We start from the raw sequence: 25,415 nt of genomic DNA, 5'->3' as shown, positions 1-25,415 counted from the left end.
AATTACATGATAGCTATTCTCCCTTAACTCACCAGTAAAGAATAACTTTGTCCATTTCAAATAACCTGTGGCAATAATAATATCCCTGTTCTCTGATTTACTGTGAAACTTTTTTAGGCAATTCATGCAACAATCAGACCAGATAACTTCTTTACTAGGCCTAATGGGGCCGGCCTTCAGTGTTGCGTTCAAGGTCCCCTCAAAAAATGGGAGAATATTCAATTTTTTTTCACAATCTAATCCCGTGCCATCAAACAAAGCTTCGAAGCTTCGAATTTTTTGGGTCAGCCCTACCAGCATTAAAGGGGCAAAAAGCAAAATCATTGCACTGCCTGTAGACCGGCTTGTAAACAAGGGGCTGAAGATCAACACAGAGAGAGGATGTGTGACGTCATGCTATACTCTAGATGAATTTACACCTCCTAGTTCTTCACATAGTGATTTTTTTAATTCCTTCAATCTAGAAATGAGGAATTTCCGCTTATTGCCCCTTTAAGAGTCACATTGTCTTTCTGAATAAGTGCTGAGCAGTGGATCTGATTTATGACAAATGGTTTATGTGGGTTATGAATAGTAGCTGATAAAATATTTAAAGAAAATGAGAAAAGACTTTGGTGTGACGGTTAGCCTGTACAGTCATGGGGGAGACATGAGCACAAGTCAAGAATCTCAGGTCCAACCCAAAACCACTAAACCACTAAATTATGGAGAGAAGTATCAGTGAGAGTCGCATTGATAAGTAGTATTGGTATCAATTCCTATCAAAAAGTCAAAACCTAAATAAAAACTATTCTGTAAGTTATTTATCATAACATTTGTTGGTGGTAATGCATTAGTCAGACATTGTGGGTTATGTTTGGCAGACATGCTTTCAATGTTATTTATGGTTTTAGTTGGCTGGCTGCACCGTGACAACTCATGAACTCTTTTTCTCTGTGTCTGTTTGTTGCTATAGGAACAGAGAGGAAGAGAGGAACTTATACGTCACCACCGTGACAAATCCTTCACAACATCTGGATCTTTAAAAATTCATCAAAGAGTTCAAACTGGAGAGAAACCATACAGCTGTGACCAATGTGAGAAAACATTTTTTCGCTGCAGTGCCCTCAAAGCCCATCAACGCATTCACATTGAAGGGGAACTGTCCAGTTTTTTCCAAAGTGGGAAGGATTTCACAGAGTCAGGGACCTCAAAAAAACGACACATTGACACAGCAGAGAAACTGTTTAGCTGTGATCAATGTGAGAAAGCTTTCACCACTCTACGTAGCTTAAAAAGTCACCACCGTGTTCACACAGGAGAGAAGTTGCACTGCTGTGACCAATGTGGGAAAACTTTTTCGCAACGCACGTCCCTTGAAACTCACCAAATAATTCACACAGAAGAGAAACCGTACAGCTGTGATCAGTGTGGCAAAGCTTTCACACGCTCAGGTCACTTGACAGCTCATCAACGCAGTCACACAGGAGAGAAACCATACGGGTGCGACCAATGTGGGAAGAAGTTTTCTCAAATCAGAACCTTAATATCTCATAAATATATTCACACCGGTGAGAAACCATACAGGTGTGATCAATGTGGCAAATCCTTTCCACAGTTAGGGGCCTTAAAAACCCACCAACGCATTCACACCGGAGAGAAACCGTACAGCTGTGATCAATGTGGCAAATCCTTTCCACAGTTAGGGGCCTTAAAAACCCACCAACGCATTCACACCGGAGAGAAACCGTACAGCTGTGATCAATGTGGCAAAGCCTTTGTACAGTCAGCAACCTTAAAAAGCCACCAACGTATTCACACAGGAGAGAAACCATACAGCTGTGATCAATGTGGCAAAGCCTTTGCACTGTCATGGGCCTTAAAAAGCCACCAGCGTATTCACACAGGAGAGAAGCCGTACTGGTGTGACCAATGTGGAAGATTATTTGCCTGGTGCACTCAATTGAGAACCCACCAATGCCGGCATGCAGGAGAGAACCCGTACAGCTGTGACTAGTGTGAGAAAGCTGTTATTGTACGGTATGACCTAAAAATCCATCAACTTGTTCACACCAGAGAGAACCCGTCCTGATGTGACCAATGTTGGTAGTGACATTTCTAGTGTAATGTACTGATTTACTGTAGTGTTTATACTGTTCCTTAAGTTGACCTTCAAAGATACGTGTTGAAGCATTGTACTCTGTGCACTGACAAGTCATACACTGGTTTATTATTTCATGTATTCCTATGACACACACATGCACTCATTGAACACTTAAGCATTGTGGTGGAGAAGTACCTAGAATTAATTGTGCATAATTTTGTAAAAATAGCATGTTGATGGGCTCAGAAACATTGGTGGAAAGTTAGGGGAATTCCAGCTTGTCCTGATATGACTCTGGTAAGAGGAGGCGGGCCTAGACTGCCCAGGAAACTATTACGAGTGCAAGTAGATAGGCTGGCTTTGAGGGAAGAACGGTGAAGCCATGACACCGTTATGTTCAGCCCAAGTGGGTAGGGTTAAAGAAAAAAGGTGACCAGGAAATCAAACTTGGCAGAATGGTTAGGTCCCAGACCCAGGCACGTCTGCACATGGACGCACACGCACACATGCACACAAACGAACAGACGCTCACTCACTCAGATAGTATAAAGGTTTTTGGAAGTTGTATGAGCGGGGCTGTTTCTGCTGTGTCCGTTGTTTTCTACGACCTGTATTGTTGAGTTGTACTTTGCAATTAAAGTAATCTCGCTGGCTGTAACTTTTCTCCATGGTTCTCTGAGTCTCTTCATTTCAGTGTTTCCTGAAGTTGAGCAATTTCCGTACACTGACCACAAACTTTTCAAAATCAATCATGCAACTGTCCGGGGCAATGTTGCGGCTCACAATGCACCCGACCCTGAAGCGTATCTCTGCGACTGGTGAGCCCACAGGATGGTGACTCCATGTTGATCTTTGGGACTGTGCCCCACCGAGCCCCATGAGTCAAGTCCATGTAGATATATATAGGCTGATTGACCAAATAAGCATTTGAAAACTGATATTGATGCCTCTTACCATGGCTGTGATCAAAGTATTTGCATCAGCCTGAGACCTCTGTCACAGACAGGCTCTGCAGTCTCAGACGCTGACTCAACATGCTGAATGAAATGTTTAGTGACTTGACTGATTTTTGGTCTCATGTGCAGCTTCCCTCTCTAGCCTGCCTCCAGAAGGGGGCTCTGTTTGTGTTGTCATGGCGAGGTGCTCCAGGTCTGATCCATCAGGGTCTGTTGACTCACTGTTAGTCTGGCCCCTCCCCTTGGACCACTTTGCCTCTCAAGACCCGACCAGGAGCAACGGCTGGGACACCACAGCTCCCAGTATGACAGGGACATGAAAACTCCTCCACAATGTTCAGGTTTCCAGCTCAGACTGTTTGCTCCTGTTGATGACATCAGGACACCAAAGTCTTCTGAGCTCTGAGCATCATCAACAACTTAAATAGCAGATTAATATGATGTATGTTATCATGTGTAGCATATTTGATGTCTTATCCAGTGTCTTGCATGTGTCCTGTGTTTGTCCACATGTAGAAGACAGCTGAGTTTTTCTTCCTGAGCTCCACCTGTATAAAGACGGAGGCTCAGCAGGGCGCAGCTCTTCTTCTTTTTGACTCTTGTTGGAGGTACAGAGACAGAAGTTGAGTTGAAGCCTGTTTGTTTGTGTGTGGAGGATTGTAATGTCCATATCATCAGATGAGTTCAGCCTTTAATAAAAATAGTTTGTAGACTCTGCAGTGGGATTAAAGTTCCTGGTGTTGGTCTTTGCTCCTGTCACAGTCTCACTGCTAAAGCTCAGACGCTCCTCAGGATCAGCTCCACAGTTTCACTGACACTTTTTGATGCTGAATTCAGGAGTGCAAACACCTCACTTTTTTCAGCAGATGTTTTTTTGTCACATCAGTTTAGGTGACTTGTGTGAACTCTCCAGATTCTGAGAGGCTTTTTTGGGGGTGGGTGACAGATTATTGTCGTCTCTCTGGACCGTGGCTGACACGGCAGCAAACACATGAAAGTTTGTCTTGTTGGCTCAGACAGAAACAGAGGTTAAGGTTTTATCTGGTTATCTGACAACTTCAACAAATATAATGTGGAAGAGATGATTATGTGTGGACATGATAAAAAGAAGCAAAGTCAAAAAAAAAGATTCCATCAGACCATGTGATGATAAAATGAATAATTTATTGTAGATAAAACAAAAAGTAGGGATACACCATATTGGATTTTTTGCCAATATCCAACATGCCAATATAAAACAGCTTATTTGGCCAATACCAATATCGATATATCCACTTTTTTCCCACTTATTTTAGGGGATCATCAGGTCTCTTCTGTAGTGGAATAACAGAACAGATCTGCAAATACACAAACACATTCCACAAATAAAAAAATATTTGTGAATACATTGAATTAATTTGCAAATAAATAAAAAGCATTTGTAAATATCTTCCTAACATTTACAACTTTCGAACAGGCATTTGTGAACTCAGTTTTTATTTGTGAATCGAAAAAACATTTGTGGATCTCAGTTCTACGCGTGTGGATTTGCTTTTTACATGCGCAGAGTTTTGAAACAAACTTTCCGCCGGTCTGAAAAAAAATGCACTCGTATCACTCTGCCATTTTCAGATAGCACGTGATCATCCAGCTGATGACGTTATCATCGCATGTCAAAGTAAGAGCACGCAGTCTTTCTATGAGCTGTTTTTCTTTTTTTTTAAATAATCAGCAATAAGTAATGTGCATTCATTGTTTTATGTTAATGTCATACAGTGAGTATTAGTGTCAAGTCAATTCAATTTCAATTTTATTTATAAAGCCCAATATCACAAATCACAATTTGCCTCACAGGGCTTTACAGCATACGACATCCCTCTGTCCTTATGACCCTCACAGCTGATCAGGAAAAACTCCCCAAAAAAACCCTTTAACGGGGAAAAAACGGTAGAAACCTCAGGAAGAGCAACTGAGGAGGGATCCCCCTTCAAGGACGGACAGACGTGCACTAGATGTCGTACAGAACAGATCAACATGATAAATTAACAGTAATCCGCATGACACAATGAGACAAAAAGAGAGAGACAGAGAGAGAGAGATGCAGGACAGACGGTAATGACAGTAGCTTACAACAACATTAATGAAAGTAATAATATTATAATTATAATTCTGGCTATTGTGTTATAATATGTTGAAAGTATATATTAATATCTGATAGTATACATATGTGACAATAATCATATGTGTATAATAACAGTAGAAGTATGACTAATGATAACAGCAGCAGCAGGAGGCATCTGGCAGGACCACAACAGCAGCACTGTTTTTCAGATACCCCACTGTCTGGGGTATGTAGTTGTAGTTTCATTTTCTTTGTGTGTTCTTTGTGTTTTCAAATACACAGATGTCTAGACCTCTTAACCTCCCACCTAGATACAAAATGCTGCAGGATACTCCAGGTGTGAAACACACCCTAGGGGGTCGGAGTCAATACTTGCAGCAGACGAAAGAGTGTGAAAACAATGCGTAGGGGCGCCGCTCCCTGCTGCGGACACAAGAGTGTGAAACACACCGTAAGAGGCGGTCCTAAGGTATAAATCTTTAAGCTTTCCCCATGCTCGGGGTCTTTCTACATTTTGGCAGCTTGTGTGCTAATTGACCTTTTCTTTGCAAAGAAAATAAAAACCTTGTCGGCCGGCAGAAGTCTCTCTTTCATTATTCACCAGCAGCAGAGAATTTCCACAACAGGTATCTGAAAAACTCAGGAGGATCTTCAACAAACACCACATCCCTGTGTATTTCAAACCCAGTAACACACTCAGACAAAGACTGGTACATCCAAAAGACCGTACACCACACACCCAGAAGAGCAACCTGGTGTACGCTGTCCAATGCAGCGAGGAATGCCCAGACTTGTACATTGGTGAAACAAAACAACCACTAAACAAACGCATGGCCCGACACAGAAGGGCTAACTCGTCAGGGCAAGACTCAGCTGTCTATTTACACCTCAAGAAGAAAGCACACTCCTTTGAAGACAGCACCGTGCACATTTTGGACAGGGAAGACAGATGGTTTGAAAGAGGTGTAAAAGAAGCCATCTATGTGAAATTGGAAAAACCATCTCTCAACAGAGGAGGAGGTCTGTGACACCACCTATCCCCCACCTATAATGCTGTCCTTTCATCCTTGCCCAGGAGACTTAACAGCTTAACCTCTAAAAACAATGGTCGTTCACAAATGGCCTCATGTGACTCTAACGAGTCCAACGACCACCGTTGCAGCAGGAGTTTCAACGACCGTCATTGAGACACCATTGGAGCACTAACGAACCAGTGACATCACTGATCTTGTAAAGACTTGTTTTTTAGTTCCAGCCTAGTCAGACAAGCATGAACTGACGAAGCCTCTTGGATAAGAGGTGAAACGTCTTCTAAGACAAAACTAATTCCAGTTGCGTTTGATTCAATTGCCTTGAGAGTATAGTACATAAAAATGTCATAGTGTGGTATTTATGTATCATAAAATAATATGTAAGAGAAAAGTCAAAGAATATGGCAAAAAATCTTAGTATGCCAAAAATGTTTAAGTACAGCACGCTAAAAACAAAAGTCATAGTATAGTATGTCAAAATAAAAGTCACAGTGTAGTATGCCCAAAAATGACATGGTACAGGGTGCCAAAAAATGTGATCGTGTAGTAAAGAAAACAGTTTTGTGAAAGCAAAACAAAATTAAAAACACAATATTCACCAAAATGACACCATTTATCAGCCAGAAACTGTAAAAACAGAAATCATTGTTAGATTTTCAAATTTCCGACTGTAATTGGACGCATCACGTGTGACAAATGCTTCTGTAAAAACATTTAAGTAAATAAATGTGAGCTTGAAATAGTGATATTGAATAAACTGTTTGTACGAACTGTTAATTAAACTGAGGCTTTTTTTTCAACTCCAGGTTTCTGTCTTCAACTTTTAACTTTCACACATCAAAAGCTAAGTTATAAAAATCTATTATATGGTGGAGGGAGGTTGGTGGATTTTCCCCCAGTAACTCAGGGAGGCTCGAGGAAAAATATTTGGAGCTTCAGGGAGGGTAAAAAAAAAAGTTGCACCCAGTCACCCCTTCCTCTGATAAATAAAGAACAGTCCCTAAAGTTCTATAGATCCCCCATTCAACTTTTCTATTCAAGCAACTTGAAAAGAACTCATTACTTCCTGGCGGGAAATCTTCTTCCTTAGCAACAGTAACTAAGAGGGGCGGGGCTTATAACAGGAAGGCTTCTTAAGACTCAGCCCAGGACATCAGAGTCCATGAGAGAGGAGGAGCAGGAGGAGCAGTAGAGGAGCGGAATGGAGGAGGACAAGCAGAACCCGGAGCACCGGAGCAACAAGGTCCGGAGAAGACAAGCAGCAGGCTCGTCCTCTGATAGCAGCGATGTTGAGGTGAGTGTTGATGACGTCATGGATAAAAAGGGCTTGACAGCAGCCACACTAAAGACACGAGGAAGAGTCTCGAGGCTCCGTGGATCATCCGCTCATTCTCTGGTTCCACATCACATCTGGAGAAAGGAAATGTAACAAAGCAAAAAGGTTTTTATGTCTCCGTGTTTCCTGTTTTCATCTTTAACTCACTCAGAGTAAAGAAACACTTGAGACGGTCTGTGTTGCAGGGTATTTTCCCGCGCAGTGCGTCGCATGTTCTCGCGAGAGCTCGCAGAAGAAACAATGGGCTCGTTGGAGATTTAAAGAAAATGAACAGCAGCAAGGATGAAATGAAAATGTAAGAGACTTAAACATGACTTCATACAGGTCTTTAAGGGACTGATTATTTTTAAATCATATCTTAATGGACGATAAATAATTCTTCAGTTCATTTTTAAAGCAAAATATGGAGGCTTTACAGTTTTTCCATTTGCAATGGTGTATATGATATTTACCCATGATAAAAATAAATGCTCAATAGTTTCGGGTTCTCTTGAACAAAATACACATAAGGGTTTACTTGAAAATGAAATCTTTGTGGTAAAGTTTCAGCAGCTGGATAAACATTGTTTACAATTCTAAAGTGAACGTCATTAAATTTGGTGAAATTGGCCATTTAAGATAATGGAAACATTTATTCATTAAAATGTTCCCGTTATGGATTATTCTTACTTCAAAAAATCAGAAAACAATTTGCATTTCATTAGCAATGACTTTGTTATTACATTTCTTCTCACCAACATACACTTCACCAATCTTTATTTCAGGCAACTTAATAACCACATGTGAATATGTAAGAGTGCTTTGTGTCATGTGTTTCAAAGGAAGCGGAATGGCTTTACAAATTGGACTGAACTCTCTGACGGAGCATTTTAAATGAAACTTTTCTACAAATGAATCACATTGATTAAAATGGCCATGCTCATCCATCAAGTCAACAACATATAGCACTTTTTTCTCATACCATTCTTTTTTAAACAAGGTTTTCTTACTAATTGTAATGGTTCTATTATTCCACAAGGTGGAGCCATGTGGTGTGAAATTATGGGTATATAGGTATGTAGGTTATTTTCCAATCATTCACAAGTTTACCCAGTTCTGCAATAGGGCTGTACCCAAATATTCGGATATTCGTTTTTTAATTTAGTTTATTTACTTTTTTGGTTTACATATTTTTTGGTGCTAAATGTAGTCTTTTTGTTGTTGGTAAATGTAGGTTATCCATAAAAATCAAAACTTTTAAATTGCATTGTTAAAAATGTGAAAATATAGTATCGCCTACCAACTAAGCTTGTGCGCACGGCATGCTTGAGCGCATCCGTCTGATGCTGTGGATCAATGCCAAGTTTTACCACTTTATCACTATTCCCTCTAATTTGTAGCTGTTTATTATTATTATTACTTTTTGAATTTAATATGAATTATGGAACCGTTTTTGTCAACGTTTGTTTCCCCCGTTTTGTACAATAAATTATTGTTTAAAGTTTCAACAAGTTTCTTTTGGAGCGTGTTTTGAAAATGGCCGCGGTTTGTCACCTGCTCAACGCATCAGTACCGTCGGACGCCATGACAGTAATAGCCAATAATGTTAAAATATCATTCACAGAGCGATTTAACAGACGATCACTGCTGCCCGACCCGCAGGTCCATTTGCGGGTCGACCCGCGCATCACTACTCAGCTCAGTCTACAAGGCGGTACACGACAGTAAGCCTATAGACATTATATTCTATTCAGGCTGGCAGAACCAGCAGCGCATCGGCGCTTAACACTGTTTTTAACATTCAAAGATAAAAAAGAAATAGACATAATCTATAGACCCCTTTGGCGTTTGTAAACACGATGACGTATTTTTGTGGGCGGAGCGTCGGTGGAGGCAAAAAGAACACGTTAGCCGACGCAGCGGCTAGCTAGCTACTTTTATATCTATTTTAGCAAAGGAAAACATTTAACATTTTAGCACACTATGGCTCAAGAACAGGAAAGTTTGTCGGAGTATGTGCGATCACTCACTGTCCATTACTGCGAGTGTTACTTTAACCGATGGGACCAGATTGGCTGACCCGTACTCCTCACTCAGTGGATGGACGATGTGACAGGATTACCAACGGTAGAATGGCCAGACATTTACACGTACTTGATAGAGAAACCAAGCGTATATACTAAAGAGAAACTGAGGGCGTTTGGATCTTTAGATGCCTATAACTTTGTCATTAGTGGTCACGTACAGCACTTGGAATACAAAGATTTAAATGATGAGTTTTGTGTTGTGCAAGCTGAAGTTCTACCTAGCCAGCGGCAAGGCCAGAAGACAACCATATACCAGGCTTGGGTTATTGTAAATAGAAGAAACAGCTACGTCTTCACGGCGAACTGCACTTGCATGGCTGGGTAAGTAACCTACACCTCATATCTTAAAGTGTTTGTCACCCATTAAGCTAGCTAACGACACTGCCATTTTGTTATGATATATACCATATGAAACTGCAAAATGTTTAACAACCATTACAGTTAACTACAAATGTTAGCTATGCCTGTGTTGTTAAGAGATTAGCAACATGTCATCGCTCAATTTCATTTTTCTATGTGACATGGCAGCCTAGGGTCTTGTTGCAGCCATGCAGCAGGGATACTATTTAAGGTGGAGCTGTATGTTAGGATGGGGAGAACAGAGCCGCCAGCAGTCACATCAGGAGTCTGCCTCTGGAAAGAGACAAGGAGAGAGGTCAAACCAGCAAGGCTTAGGGACATCAACTTCCAGAGGCCTACAACAAGCCAGATGACAGCAGCCCCAGCCAAAGTCAGGAGCTTTAGGAGCAGTGCTAGAGGCATGCACCAGTATAGTATAGAACAGTATATAACAAATACTTCAACAGAATAAATAGAACACTTGATCTATTTTCATTTCTCTCACATGATTGATCCATTAACACACAAGTACTCTACTGCTCACTTACCTGTCACGTTCACATGATTGCATAATTATTTCACTGGATGCCAATTATCCAAGAGAATGTGTGTTAAATATTGTTGTCTTATTTCCTTCCTCTAGAACTCACAGCTGAAGACATCCAAGAACTCCGTGTGATTGCCCCTGAGGCTGCCGTTCTCACCAGCATGGAGAACAGCGACACTGACACAGCATCGGAGTCTGGGGATGCTGTGGATCCTCCAGAGCTGCCAGAGCCAGTCACTGCCATGTACGAGCCCACGTTCAGACAGCAGACACCAGTGGACTTAAGAGAGAAATGTGAGGAGGCCTATCTCAACATGAAAAGACACATCCACCCTGACCAGTGTAAGAGACTGGAAGCCACAACAAAACAGCAGGCAAAGTCCAACGACTGGTACACTCACAGGGCTGGCAGGATTACCAGCACAACATTTTATAGTGTATGTATAGGTGACTACTTATCCAAATCCACCCTGGAGAAAATCATGCACTATAATGACAGCAACATAGAGGTTCCAGTAGTTGTGTGGGGAAGAGAGAAGGAGGAAACAGCTAGGCAGTGCTACATCAAAGAGGTAAAAAAAACCCATCAAAATGTAAAGGTTAGCCTCTGTGGTTTTGTGATACGACATGATGAACCACACCTCGGCACATCTCCAGATGGTAAAGGAGAATGTGAGTGTTGTGGGGAAGGGGTTGCGGAAATTAAGTGTCCATGCCACTGTCAGTGAAGATTTCTGCCTTGACCAAACATTCCATTTAAAGAAGACACATCCTTATTACCACCAGGTCCAACTCCATATGTTTGTCTGCAATGTCCAGTATTGTGATTTTTGTTGTGTGGACAACTCGAGAGCTAGTTATAAATCACATCCCAAGAGACGAACAGCCCTTGCAGACGGCTTTACCTAAGGCAAAACTATGTTATATATCTTGTATTCTGCCAGAACTAACTCGTAGCCAAGATCCTGCCCTCCAACCAGCAGTATTTTGCAAGACATGCGAGAAGCCAAAGTTTGGAAAAATGATTGAGTGTGTTATCTGCAAACACGTCTTCCATTATACTTGTGCACAAGTGAAGAGGAGGCTACAGAATTGACACTGCAGCCTGTGTAAATGAATACTGTACACCCAATCCACCTGTATCCATCTTAACAGCTAGACATTGTTATATGAACAGACATGTATGTTGATGTTTCTATTGTAAAAATACCTTTTACAGCCACTGGAGGGGGAAGATAAAATAAATGTGAAACATTCAATGTGCTGGCTAAGGTATTATTTCAAGACTGATGTAACAGCCATTGTTGTTATAAACTATAACTCCTGTATATATTACTTGTAATACATTAACTGTCATTGGAATACAGAGACATTTAAAGGAGAGCTATTTGCTATAAGTAAAAACACCAAATACTGATTAGATTTTGGGACTTTTATTTGATTCTTTCAGTGTTCTTCAATTCTAATTGCAAGCAATCACATCGCAATTGATATCACAAAAAACATGTCTAAATGAGCGGAGTAGAAAAGCATGTATAGTTCATTGACACAGTTTCATACACATCACACTTTTTCTTTTCTGGGCACTACAGGCTTGCAGAGATTGGTAAGAGCACCACACACAATGACCATGTCATCCAAGAGACTAACTTGGGAAATTGGAATGACAGAATGCAATATTTTGAAACTCTTCCATCTGCTTATAACTCTCTCTACGTGTATTCTAACACGAGACAGTTGTCTTGACGAATCTACTTCACAAGCAGGTAACTGACTCTTCTTTAGTGAAACTTGGTATGCGCAAGGTGGCACCATATGCAGCCAGTTCATCTTTTGTCTCCAACAGCTGTAAAAATCCTGATTCAAGTGTTATTTGCTTATCTGACACCCTCCCACCCCAGCCTGGGGACAGGAATGAGACTGCCCCTGCAAGCGTTATTCCTACCAGATACTTAACTGTGTTATTGTGTTTGTAATTAGACCAGGTCTGAGCTCTAGCAGTCAAGTTAGAAGGTCTCTCTATGAAAATCTCTGTACAGTCAATTATACACCGGCATCTCTTGAAATGCCGCCTGAAACTTTTTGGCATATTTTTAAGGACAGCACCCTTAGTTGGCCACTTCATAATAGATTTCAATATGTTTGCCATTACAGGCAACCAGGATCTTAGAATGCTTGATACTGTACTTTCAGAAACTTTGCACCTATATGCAATATCTTTCATAAGGACCACTAATAAATGATCTTCCAGCGTCAGGGCGAGACTTGTAGTTAGCGTCTGCACACCATCTGTTATTTTTGTCATTAACCAGTTGAACATTACTAATGTTAGCCCTGTGGGAAATAGAAAGTGTACAGCATTGTCTTTGACTGTGGAAAATGAGAAGCGTGATTGTTGAAGCTTCTCTTTTAATCTGGCGTTCTCCTCTCTGAGTCTGTAAAAGTCACTCCTCAAGTTAACATATTCAGTACTGAGTTGCTCATACTTTTGACTGAGACTGTTGTACTCTTCGTGTGGGACCATAGCCTCAGCTTCTTCCACTAGTTCCTCTGGTATCATTGGAACATCTTCACCTGGAAGACATTTGTGAAAACAAAGATAAGTGCGAAAGCAGTCTAATAATACTGCATGACATCTGAAAAAGAAAATATACAATACAATACATAAAACAGAATTTAAATGTACTTACCATGGCAAGGAGCCTCCTCCTCCTCCTCCTCCTCTGTCCGAGCTTCCCTTTTCCTTTTCCTTTCCAACCTTAGAAAAATACAGGGCAAAAAACAGAGACTAGTGAAGAAACCTGCAAATAAGAATTAAAAAAACATAATAGTTGCCACAGTTAGAAACCTCAGTTGGCTTACCTTGCCAGCTTTTCTGCAGGCCTGTCACTCTGCCGTCCATAAGAGAACACAGAGGGAATCAAGTCTGGGCTGTCTTTATCCATAGAAGGCTCTCCTACAAAATAAGATGTCATTTAAGCTTGATATTCAAGTATCTGCTAGCTGCTACTAGTGTGGGCTAGTAGCTAATGCAGCTTTTCGGATACACACCTGCTGACATACAACTAACGTTAGCTAATGAAGTCGTAACGTTAGTGTGGATGTGTCAAGATTACTCATTCTCACCTAACGTTAATCAGAAAGTACGTTAATGTTAACTCATAGCGCATTATTGCAGATGGCTTGGTTGGTTAGGTAGTTACTGCTAACGTTATTTTCTAACGTTAGTGGGGGCTAGCTAGTTACTTAGAAAGTTAATTTTATCATTAGCTAATGTTAGCTGTAACGTTATGTGGTGGTGGAACGTTACCACGTAAGTTAGCTAGCTAGCAATAACCAAGCAATCTGCAGTTGATGCGCTAAGAGTTAACTGTTAGCTAACGTTAGTTTCGAGAGAAATCACCTATTCCTCACACAGATTACAAGCCATGACACATGTCAATACCTACAAAGGAAATAGTAATTTAGATTACCTTAACTTACCTGATATGAAGTGTGCGCTGCAGACACGGGCATTGTTGATGATGGTCTCAGTCCAGTCCTTTCGCCTTATCGCATTTAACCAAAGTTGTCTTTGTTTGTTTTGACTGGCAGTGACAGCTGGTATACGATAGAATTTCAAGTTTGAGCAAGTACTCCTTCGATTTTGGCACCCAACAACACAGCAAGATGACATTTTGGTCCAAGATGGTCCGGTTTGATATTCTGGCAGTTCTTGTGTGCCCAACTCCCCTTTGTTTTGCCTCCAGCTAACGCTGTGACGTAATCATGACGTATAGCTACTCAAAAGAGGTCTATAATGTAAGTGTTTTCGATATGTCTTTAACTTGCTTATAATGCAGGAATGAAATATGTTGCCCTTAGAACATAACCATAGCAACTTATTGGGCTTTAAATTTTGTCTTATGAAGTATTCATCAGTTTAAATTCTCATCAAATATACTTGTAATGAAACCATGTATATTTTGACAAAGTGCTTGAATATTACCTTGCTGAAAATATCAGTTATGGGTCAATTCTGTGTCCCTCAATGAGTGCGTAGCCTTCTTTGAGAAAGGCTCTTTTCCCATTTCTTCTGGCTTCTTGCACCTTGGGCCACAGCTTAGCCGGGGCTTCACGATCCTCCTTTGAAAAGTCCTCCTTGAACTGAATGTTCATCTCTTTGCAGACTCTCGCCTCTCTTGATTTTTTCCATATCTCATCTCAAATAGTTGGCATTGCAAACTGTATGATTATTGGTCTGGGCATTTTGTTGGTAGTGGCGTCATTCTACTTTCCCAAGCGATGTACTCTGAAACGCAATATATTTTTAGACAGTAATCGTACCATGAAAATCTCACACCGTGGCAGCCCTAGTGTGCTCGGATTAATTTGGCACAGCAATCATAATAATTTTGTTTAAATGGAAACGCAACTCCTGACATTAACTGCTGGTGTTCTTCACCACTGTTTTGGAAGAAGGAAATAATGGGAGCAACAGGGGGACCAGCTTTAAGAGCCACATTGTCTTTCTGAATAAGTGCTGTGCAGTGGATCTGATTTATGACAAATGGTTTATGTGGGTTATGAAAAGTAACTGATAAATATTTAAAGAAAATGAGAAAAGACTTTGGTGTGGCGGTTAGCCTGTACAGTCATGGGGGAGACATGAGCACAAGTCAAGAATCTCAGGTCCAACCCAAAACCACTAAACCACTAAATTATGGAGAGAAGTATCAGTGAGAGTCGCATTGATAAGTAGTATTGGTATCAATTCCTATCAAAAAGTCAAAACCTAAATAAAAACTATTCTGTAAGTTATTTATCATAACATTTGTTGGTGGTAATGCATTAGTCAGACATTGTGGGTTATGTTTGGCAGACATGCTTTCAATGTTATTTATGGTTTTAGTTGGCTGGCTGCACCGTGACAACTCATGAACTCTTTTTCTGTTTGTTGCTATAGGAACAGAGAGGAAGAGAGGAACTTATACGTCACCACCGTGACAAATCCTTCACAACATCTGGATCTTTAAAAATTCATCAAAGAGTTCAAACTGGAGAGAAACCATACAGCTGCAACCAACATAGCTTAAAAAATCACCACCGTGTTCACACTGCAGAGAAGTTGCAATGCACGTCCCTTGAAATTCACCAAAGAATTCACACAGGAAAGAAACCGTACAGCTGTGATCAATGTGGCAAAGCTTTCACAAGCTCAGATGCCTTGAAAACCCATCAACGCAGTCACATAGGAGAGAAACCGTACAGCTGTGATCAATGTGGCAAAGCCTTTGCATTGTCAGGAGCCTTAAAAAAACACCAACGTATTCACACAGGAGAGAAACCGTACAGCTGTGATCAATGTGGCAAAGCCTTTGCATTGTCAGAAGGCTTAAAAAAACATCAACGTATTCACACAGGAGAGAAACCGTACAGCTGTGATCAATGTGGCAAAGCCTTTGTAGTGTTAGGAGCCTTAAAAAAACACAAACGTATTCACACAGGAGAGAAACCATACAGCTGTGATCAATGTGGCAAAACCTTTGCACAGTCATGGGTCTTAAAAAACCACCAACGTATTCACACAGGAGAGAAACCATACAGCTGTGATCAATGTGGCAAAGCCTTTGCACAGTCATGGGTCTTAAAAAACCACCAACGTATTCACACAGGAGAGAAACCACACAGCTGTGATCAATGTGGCAAAGCCTTTGCATTGTCAGAAGCCTTAAAAAAACACCAACGCATTCACACAGGAGAGAAACCGTACTGGTGTGACCAATGTGGAAGATTATTTGCCCGGTGCAGTACTTTGAGAACCCATCAATGCCGGCATGCAGGAGAGAACCTGTACAGCTGTGACTAGTGTGGAAAAGCTTGTATCGAATGGTATGACCTAAAAATCCACCAACGTGTTCACACCAGAGAGAACCCGTCCTGATGTGACCAATGTTGGTAGTGACATTAAAGCCCACAAATGTGTTTACCCTGCATTGTTTTGGACATTTTCAGGGCCAGGCAAACATCTTCCTACTGCTTCCTCCCCATGCCCTGATAGCTGTGTTGATGTCTTACTTTTGTCTTTGATTATTTTTTATCTGTTTTTTATTTCAACTGTAACCCTATGTTGGACCACCAGATTCCTCCCTGTAGGACTCCCATGTGTGAGAGCTGACCACAAACTTTTCAAAATCAATCATGCAACTGTCCGGGGCAATGTTGCGGCTCACAATGCACCCGACCCTGAAGCGTATCTCTGCGACTGGTGAGCCCACAGGATGGTGACTCCATGTTGATTTTTGGGACTGTGCCCCACAGAGCCCCATGAGTCAAGTCCATGTAGATATATATAGGCTGATTGACCAAATAAGCATTTGAAAACTGATAGTGATGCCTCTTACCATGACTGTGATCAAAGTATTTGCATCAGCCTGAGACCTCTGTCACAGACAGGCTCTGCAGTCTCAGACGCTGACTCAACATGCTGAATGAAATGTTTAGTGACTTGACTGATTTTTGGTCCCGTGTGCAGCTTCCCTCTCTAGCCTGCCTCCAGAAGGGGGCTCTGTTTGTGTTGTCAGGGCGAGGTGCTCCAGGTCTGATCCATCAGGGTCTGTTGACTCACTGTTAGTCTGGCCCCTCCCCTTGGACCACTTTGCCTCTCAAGACCTGACCAGGAGCAACAGCTGGGACACCACAGCTCCCAGTATCACCGGGACATGAAAACCCCTCCACAATGTTCAGGTTTCCAGCTCAGACTGTTTGCTCCTGTTGATGACATCAGGACACCAAAGTCTTCTGAGCTCTGAGCATCATTATTATTAAAGTGATGCTGCCTCATTAAACCAGGCGAGGTCCTTGAACACAGTCTCCATTAGACTCTGTGAAAATCTGCAGCACATCCACTCTGTAGTTTATTCAGCCCGTCAGCAGAAAGAAGAAAGAAGTGATACGACCACGCTAGTTATCTCCACTCAGTCTCAGGGTTCTGAAGCTTCAGGCTCTAACTTCATGTTTCAGTGTGTATGTAGAAAATTGAGTAACAACTTAGGAAAGGATGACACACACACAGAACAAATACAGATTTAGACTCAAGTCTGGATTTTTAGAAATCTCAGTTGCAGGGCTGCACAGACTGTGAAAACATGTGTAAATGTTTCAGACCAAGTTGGACTTTAAAGATTCTGCACTGAGGAAAGTCCAACAACAGCAGCAAACAGGAAGCTGCTGCAGACATCGGGTGAAAGTGAAACCCAAGAAGACGCTGCTGGGTCTGCAGACAACACAACAGCAGCAGAGAAGCAAAGAGTACATGCACTAGATGTGTTCTGGACAACAGAATGTTGTTTGCACAGACAGTTTGACTCTTGAAATACAAATTGGTACGATGAAGACTGGAGGAACTGTTTCCTTTTTTTGTATCAATCCTGTTGACGCTAGGATCGATCTCCAAAATTAAAATGTAGTATCGAGAGAATCAATATTTTTGGGATCGATCCGCCCACTCCTACTGGCAACTGATTTGAACAGCAAACTTGTTTCAGCTGTAACACAGTGATCCGACATGTCTGATGTTTCTGTTGTGATTATTTTATGTTCTTTGTTGTTCTCATCTTTGATAAACTGAATCTACAGACACAGAAGTGTCTGGACTGTTGTGGACGGAGCTGCAGCAAAACAGATTTTGGCCACCTGAAAAACTCAGTATCAGTGTGAGTGTACGCTATGTTTGAATATTTGCTCAGCTTTACCTCACACACTCACTAAATGAGGCAGCAACTCTGTGCTCTGCTACATAAAATGAGTCTGGTGACTTTGATTTAACGGCTTCAGACATCCATCGGAAAAGACTGTCCGACTGCAAGGTAAAGATTTCGATTGAAGATAAACTTTATTGTTCCACAAAGTAGGAAATTTATCTATGGCTCTTCACACACGCTGCAGCCATAAAAATACAACATAAACTAAGCACAAAAAGTCAGGAAATTTGTGTTTGGCAGATTATTTCTTTGTTGTAACAAAGCTTCTTGGCAGTAAATCTTGGAAACCGTTCGAAAGTCTGTTTATTTCCCTTTTAAATGGTGCCACATTTGTAAGGAACATGCATTTGTGGGATGAGCAGCAGAGCTGAGTATGTGGGTTGTGCCCATGAAAGATTTGCCAAATCTTCTCTGCCAATGCCAAACAGCTTCTTTGTTTTTTTTTTTTGCTATTGACTCTTGTTTTGAGCTTCTGGTACCCTCATGTGCTGACAATCAGGTGCCAATCACCTATGAGCAAGAAGCATAGTTACAACAAAGAAATAATTTACTAGACACATAAAGAGTGGTGAAAATATCCTAAATATAACGTATGCGTAAACTGATAATGTATTTTTTTGTATGGGCCTTTTTATGTGGCTAAAACAAACTCACTGAGGCAAAGTTTGCTCAGCGCTGGATGATTTTAATGTTTGTAACGCGAAGATTTTCTCTCTGCAAGTTCTTGTAAATAAAAATTGTGATTTGGTCTATAGCGTGTTCATTCTTTGGTTTCACTGTAACGCCTGTTTACATCCTGTTGTGTCAGCAAATGTGATTGTTGCTGTTGGACTTGTTTCCTGTCAGGGTCTCTGCTGTAATAATCAGAGCTGTTTTTAATGTTGGACACAAAGAGACGCTCTGACTCGTCATCTCAAACTCTTTCCATCTGTCAGTGTTTGTTGAGCTGTTGTGATCGGCCTCCTCAGCATTAACATTTATTATTTACACTAATGTAAGGCAGCGTGTTGCCATGACAACAACACCATCACTCAGTTTCTCATTATGAAGTTCCTTGTCAACTTCAAAGTAGTGTTTCCATTATTATTATTTTCTGCTGCCATAGCAACAGTAACTGCTGCACGTTGGTATGAAAGGACATAAAATGGCAGATAAGGGAGCAGAGAAGACCACAAAAAAATAACTGTATTGATACGACACTTAGCTCCAGAGAAAAAAACAACAGAAATCAGGAGTTTGATTAAACAGAGACTGAAGGAAAGGTGGGGAAGCACTGGGAGGAAGAGAGGAAAGGACGGTGGTTTAGAATTGGCTTGATTTCTTTAACAAACATGGGATGAAGGCGATGAGCAATGAAAGAAGAAATTACCCCCCCAAAATAGCAAGAATGAGAAAAAAGAAAATTAAAAACAAGAAAATTTGTTAAGAAAAAACAAAACAAGGAAATGAGCTGGAAGGAGTGCTCATAAAAAAAATATTAAATTAAATTAAGAATTCTAATAATTCTGTAACACAATTTTAAAATGTAAGAATAATGATAATTATGATTATAGTTTTCCCCATTCTTTTTTAAAAATAAATTTCTATATTAATTAATTCATGTATTTATTTATTTATTTGCAATATTTGGACGTTTTTGTGATGTCACTCCAGGTTTTAAAGGGTTGACAGAATTCAAAGGGGATTCAGAGAAATGAGACGTACAAAGAGAGAAGAAATAATAATATCAAGACCTGGATTTACTGTTCAAAATATGCAAACATAATACAGAGATGTGATCACTGTGGGTAAGAAGAGACAGTACAGCCTGTTATGTACTGTCAGAAATATGAAGATGAAAGAAAGCGACTGATTCAAAACCTGAAAAGATATTTTACAGAAGAACTCAGGGAATTAATCTGATTACTATTTATTATCTAAAAGAAATTATTAGGATTGAGAAGACATGAGTTTTTGTTGTTGTTTTTTCAAATTTATTTATTATTATAAACTGGATTATTAGACATTTCAGTCCACACTCCGCACCAGTAGGTGGCGGTAATGCCACATGACGTTGTTTGCCAACCGCCAATAAACCTCAAAGAAGAAGAAGCAGGAAAAAGTTGAAGAAGAAGAAGTCAGCCGAGATCAGAAGCAGGACATCAGAGTCCATGAGAGAGGAGGAGCAGGAGGAGCAGGAGGAGCAGTAGAGGAGCGGAATGGAGGAGGACAAGCAGAACCCGGAGCACCGGAGCAACAAGGTCCGGAGAAGACAAGCAGCAGGCTCGTCCTCTGATAGCAGCGATGTTGAGGTGAGTGTTGATGACGTCATGGATAAAAAGGGCTTGACAGCAGCCACACTAAAGACACGAGGAAGAGTCTCGAGGCTCCGTGGATCATCCGCTCATTCTCTGGTTCCACATCACATCTGGAGAAAGGAAATGTAACAAAGCAAAAAGGTTTTTATGTCTCCGTGTTTCCTGTTTTCATCTTTAACTCTAAACACTGAGGAAATAATTTTGTTGGTCGGTATTTTCCCGCGTGTGGAAAACACAATAGGGCTCGAAAGGGTGACGTAGCGGAAGTGGAAAAACCGCAATGCATTGTGGGCTTAGCGGGCAATTGGAAAGTCTGTTTACGTTGCGCGACGCTACGGTTGTGTTTTGTTGTTGTTCTTTTAGCGAATTAACATTAACGTTAGCGATATAAAATGGTGTAGACTTGCTGTGTAGTTAACTGCCACAATCTTTCTCTACTTCCTACTGACTAATGATCTGAATCCATATGAAGCCCTCATATATATTAGAGATGCGCGGAGACGAAAGTAGCTTACATGTTTTACAGTTGCATTGTCTGGTTTGACAGCTACAACATTCACTCAGGATTTTTTGCAACATTATTGTAGTGTATGTTTTGAAACTTACTAAATAAAGCTAAAGAAGAGAACTGAAACATTTGCAGCTGTTTTTGTAATATTCTGTATAATTATTATGGCAAGTGATTACGTGACTCATTTTTTGGCAGTCGTTAAAAAAATAATAATTTTTCCCCCCGACTTGCAATTTTTGTCATTTGCTACAATTTCACGCCAAAAAATCCCATAAAAACGCTGCAATTTTATCGCATTTTTGTTATAAAATATGACTGCAAATTCAGTTTTTTTTGTGGTGAGATCCTGGAGGGACTGACTAACTACAAATCAAAAAAAGAATTATTTGATAGGGACAATGCATATTTATGAACATCAGTGTGGAAAATTCACCTTGTAATTATGCCAGAATTAGCACAATTGCTACTTTTCATCTGTCGTCCCTGGGCAGGTAACAGAGAGACAAAAAAACTTGCACTCATACAACACCCTGATACTCAGCCACAATCATGATAAAACTCTAACAAGACAAAGGAGAAGAATATAAAAGACACACTTAATGGTGTCAAAGACAACATACAAGAGAGAAAATAATATTATGGGGGAAAAAAGACCCAGGAGGATGACAAGGACATCATTTGTCCACATTTACTTATGTTCAATGTACAGTAAGTATTTGGTTAAAAATGAAATATGTGGCGGTTAAAAGTGTGTACAGCTCTGGTTTTCGGAGAGCCGATGTTTTAAGTGAGTTTTAAAGTTGCTGTATGTGGGACGCTCTTTTATTGTGAGAGGCAAGCTATTCCAGAATTTATTTCCTTTCACTGACAGTGTATTTTGTCCAAAAGAAGTACGTCTAAAAGGTACCACACAGTCCCCCTTCACAGCTGCCCGTGTGCTTCCTCTGTTTTAAAATTCTCAAAGCTAAAAAAAAAATGTATGTTTCTCTTAGATGTCGCAGATTATTTTGTGCACATGTTAATATTCCTTTACTAAAGAAAATGAGTCTCTCCTGACTGAAATATTATCTATGGTTTTAGATCGCTCGCTCCACCCTGACATCTCACTGAATCTCTCTCTGTTTCTCTGTTGCTATAGAAACCGGGAGGAAGATGAGCACTCAAGCGCCACCACTGTCAGCACTGTGACAAATCCTTCTCAACATCAGGATCTTTAAAAGTGCACGAGAGATTTCACACTGGAGAGAAACTACAAAGCTGTGACCAGTGTGGGAAAGCTTTCAGCAGTCAAGGTCGACTAAAAGTTCACCAACGTGGTCACACTGGAGAGAAACCGTATAGCTGTGATGAATGTGGGAAAGGTTTCGCCACTAAATATCACTTAAAAAACCATCAAGGCATTCACACTGGAGAGAAACCGCACAGCTGTGACCAATGTGGGAACGCATTCAGCAGTCAAGCTCACTTAAAAATTTACCAACGTATACACACTGGAGAGAACCCATACAGCTGTGACCAATGTGGGAAAGCTTTCAGCAGTCTAGATAGACTGAAAGTTCACCACCGTACACACACTGGAGAGAAACTGTACAGCTGTGAACAATGTGGTAAAGCTTTCACCACATCAAATACTCTACGTACCCACCAGCTCATTCACACAGGACAGATAAAGCTTTCAAAACTCGAACGGAACTAACACTCCATGAGCGCGTTCACACAGGGGAGAAACCGTACAGCTGTGTGGAATGTGGGAAAGCTTTCGCACAGTTAAGCACCTTAAAAAGTCATCACCGCACTCACACGGGAGAGAAACCGTACACCTGTGTGGAATGTGGGAAAGCTTTCGCACGATTAGGGTCTTTCCAATTCCATCAGCATACTCATACAGGAGAAAAACCATGCGTCTGTGATCATTGTGGGAAAGCTTTCGGCAGTCAAGGTAACCTAGAAAAACATTGGTGTCTTCACACTGGAGAGAGACCATACCCGTGTGAAGAGGTGGTCTCGGTCCGGTTACAAATGAACTCTGGTGCGGTTGGTTTGTGGTGAGAACGTGTTCCGACCTGGAGGATTATTAATGTGCATCTCCTCCTGTACTGCCTTAATATGCACATTCAGCACATCTAATGCATCAAAACATTGTTGTTAGGCTAAGTTAGGAGCTCTGTGAGAGTGTTCTCAGGATGATTGTGAATATGACCCCAGGTTTGATTTAGCAGTTTAGTCTTTGTTAATTATGTTTTTTTTTTAATCCACTCAAATTTTGCTGATACTCCTGTAATAAAATATTCTAATCTCAGGGTTCAACTAGTAATGATATTTAGGTGAAGCTGCAACAAAGACGTTTTGTTTTACCCTCCAGTAGTCTGCAGAGAATTTTCTTGATTTATGGCCTGTTAAACAAAAGATTGTCACTGTGGCCGGATGTTCAGACCTCTGTGAATGATCTGAAAGAGTTGTGGCCTGTTAAGTAACAGATTGTTCAGTAATTTTATGTATCATATTATATGTTTTACATTTGATGTAAATGTGTTGAAGTCTTATCCAGTGTTTTACATGTGTCCTCTGTTTGTCCACATGTAGAAGACAGCTGAGTTTTTCTTCCTGAGCTCCACCTGTATAAAGACGGAGGCTCAGCAGGGCGGAGCTGTTCATGATGTGTTGAGATGGTGAGCGGTGGTCAGCATGGTGTATTCTCTTGGGTTTGTTTCAGATGTGTTTCTGGATCAGTTCATCTATCCTGCTGAGACAAAAATGCACGTTTACAAGCCAGTCACCGGAGAACTGATCACAAGTATATCCACCAGGTGATAAAAAGGGCGCTGCAACACCTCTTTCATCTCAGGCAGCTGAAAACACTGGGCTTGGGACCCAGTATCCTGTGGGCTTTCAACAGAGGCACAACTGGGAGCATCTGACTGGATGCGTCACTGCATGATATGGGAACCGCAATGCCTCAACTGCAAGGTGCTACAGTGAGCCTCCTTCCATCCAGGATATTTACAACGAATGATATGTGAAAATATCCGCTGTATCATCAAAGACTTAAGCCACCCCAACCGTGGAGTGTTTCAGCTGCTGCTGTCCAGCAAGTGGCACCGCAGCCTCAAGGCCTGGATCAGCAGGCTTAGAAACAGCTTTTTAATCGGGCAACCAGGCTTATGGGCAACCTGGTGTACACACACACACACACACACACACACACACACACACACACACACACACACACACACACACACACAATTGTATTGCATTGGGTCGCTCTGAGTACCCTTGTTTTGTTGTTAACTTTGTTTAAACATTTATTTAAAGCTCAGTGACACTTGTATTTGACATGTTAATAAAGTACTCTTAATCTCAGATCCATGATGGTCTCACATTTTGTCCACTATACCATGACTTTTGGGAGCATTTTCGACATGCTACACTATGACTATTTTTGACATGCTATACTATGACTATTTTCGACATGCTACACTGACTATTTTTGACATGCTATACTATGATGTTTTTAGTTGTTTTTTCGACATGCTATACTATGAGTATTTTCGACATGCTACACTGACTATTTTTGACATGCTATACTATGACATTTTTAGCTGTTTTTTCGACATGCTATGCTATGACTATTTTCGACATGCTACACTATGACTATTTTTGACATGCTATACTATGACTATTTTCGACATGCTACACTGACTATTTTTGACATGCTATACTATGACATTTTTAGCTGTTTTTTCGACATGCTATGCTATGACTATTTTCGACATGCTACACTATGACTATTTTTGACATGCTATACTATGACTATTTTCGACATGCTACACTATGACTATTTTTGACATACTATACTATGATGTTTTTAGTTGTTTTTTCGACATGCTATACTATGAGTATTTTCGACATGCTATACTATGACATTTTTAGCTGTTTTTTCGACATGCTATGCTATGACTATTTTCGACATGCTATGCTATGACTATTTTCAACATGCTATACTATGACTATTTTCGACATGCTATGCTATGACGTTTTTAGCTGTTTTTTCGACATGCTATACTATGACTATTTTCGACATGCTATGCTATGACTATTTTCGACATGCTATACTATGACGTTTTTAGCTGTTTTTTCGACATGCTATACTATGACTATTTTCGACATGCTATGCTATGACTATTTTCGACATGCTATGCTATGACTATTTTCAACATGCTATACTATGACTATTTTCGACATGCTATACTATGACGTTTTTAGCTGTTTTTTCGACATGCTATACTATGACTATTTTCGACATGCTATGCTATGACTATTTTCGACATGCTATGCTATGACTATTTTCAACATGCTATACTATGACTATTTTCGACATGCTATGCTATGACTATTTTCGACATGCT

General features: G+C 40.6%; 2 protein-coding genes and 1 pseudogene across 2 annotated transcripts in view; all 3 read left to right on the top strand.

The window, feature by feature from the left end:
* Nucleotides 1-2,746, top strand: part of LOC117245909 (uncharacterized) — a 28,469-nt gene extending 25,723 nt beyond the window's left edge. The window contains exon 2 of the mRNA XM_033609515.2: nt 956-2,746. Within this exon, the coding sequence (XP_033465406.1) occupies nt 956-1,996 (1,041 nt within the window). The 3' untranslated portion in view covers nt 1,997-2,746. The remainder of the gene's footprint in view (nt 1-955) is intronic.
* A 4,526-nt stretch (nt 2,747-7,272) lies between these two features.
* On the top strand, nt 7,273-19,155 carry LOC144459730 (uncharacterized). Its single transcript, XM_078164300.1, has 2 exons — nt 7,273-7,465; nt 15,405-19,155. The coding sequence occupies exons 1-2, from the start codon at nt 7,373-7,375 to the stop codon at nt 16,305-16,307; spliced, it is 996 nt and encodes a 331-aa protein (XP_078020426.1). The 5' UTR covers nt 7,273-7,372; the 3' UTR covers nt 16,308-19,155.
* Nucleotides 19,156-20,399: 1,244 nt separating this feature from the next.
* LOC117245734 (uncharacterized) lies at nt 20,400-24,355 on the top strand (annotated as a pseudogene).
* The last annotated feature ends 1,060 nt before the right edge of the window (nt 24,356-25,415 follow it).

The sequence above is a fragment of the Epinephelus lanceolatus genome, chromosome 22 (genome assembly GCF_041903045.1).
Source record: "Epinephelus lanceolatus isolate andai-2023 chromosome 22, ASM4190304v1, whole genome shotgun sequence".
In the NCBI taxonomy this organism is placed as follows: domain Eukaryota; kingdom Metazoa; phylum Chordata; class Actinopteri; order Perciformes; family Serranidae; genus Epinephelus; species Epinephelus lanceolatus.
Note: the sequence above shows the minus strand (reverse complement) of the source record. Positions and strands in the feature narration are given on the sequence as shown.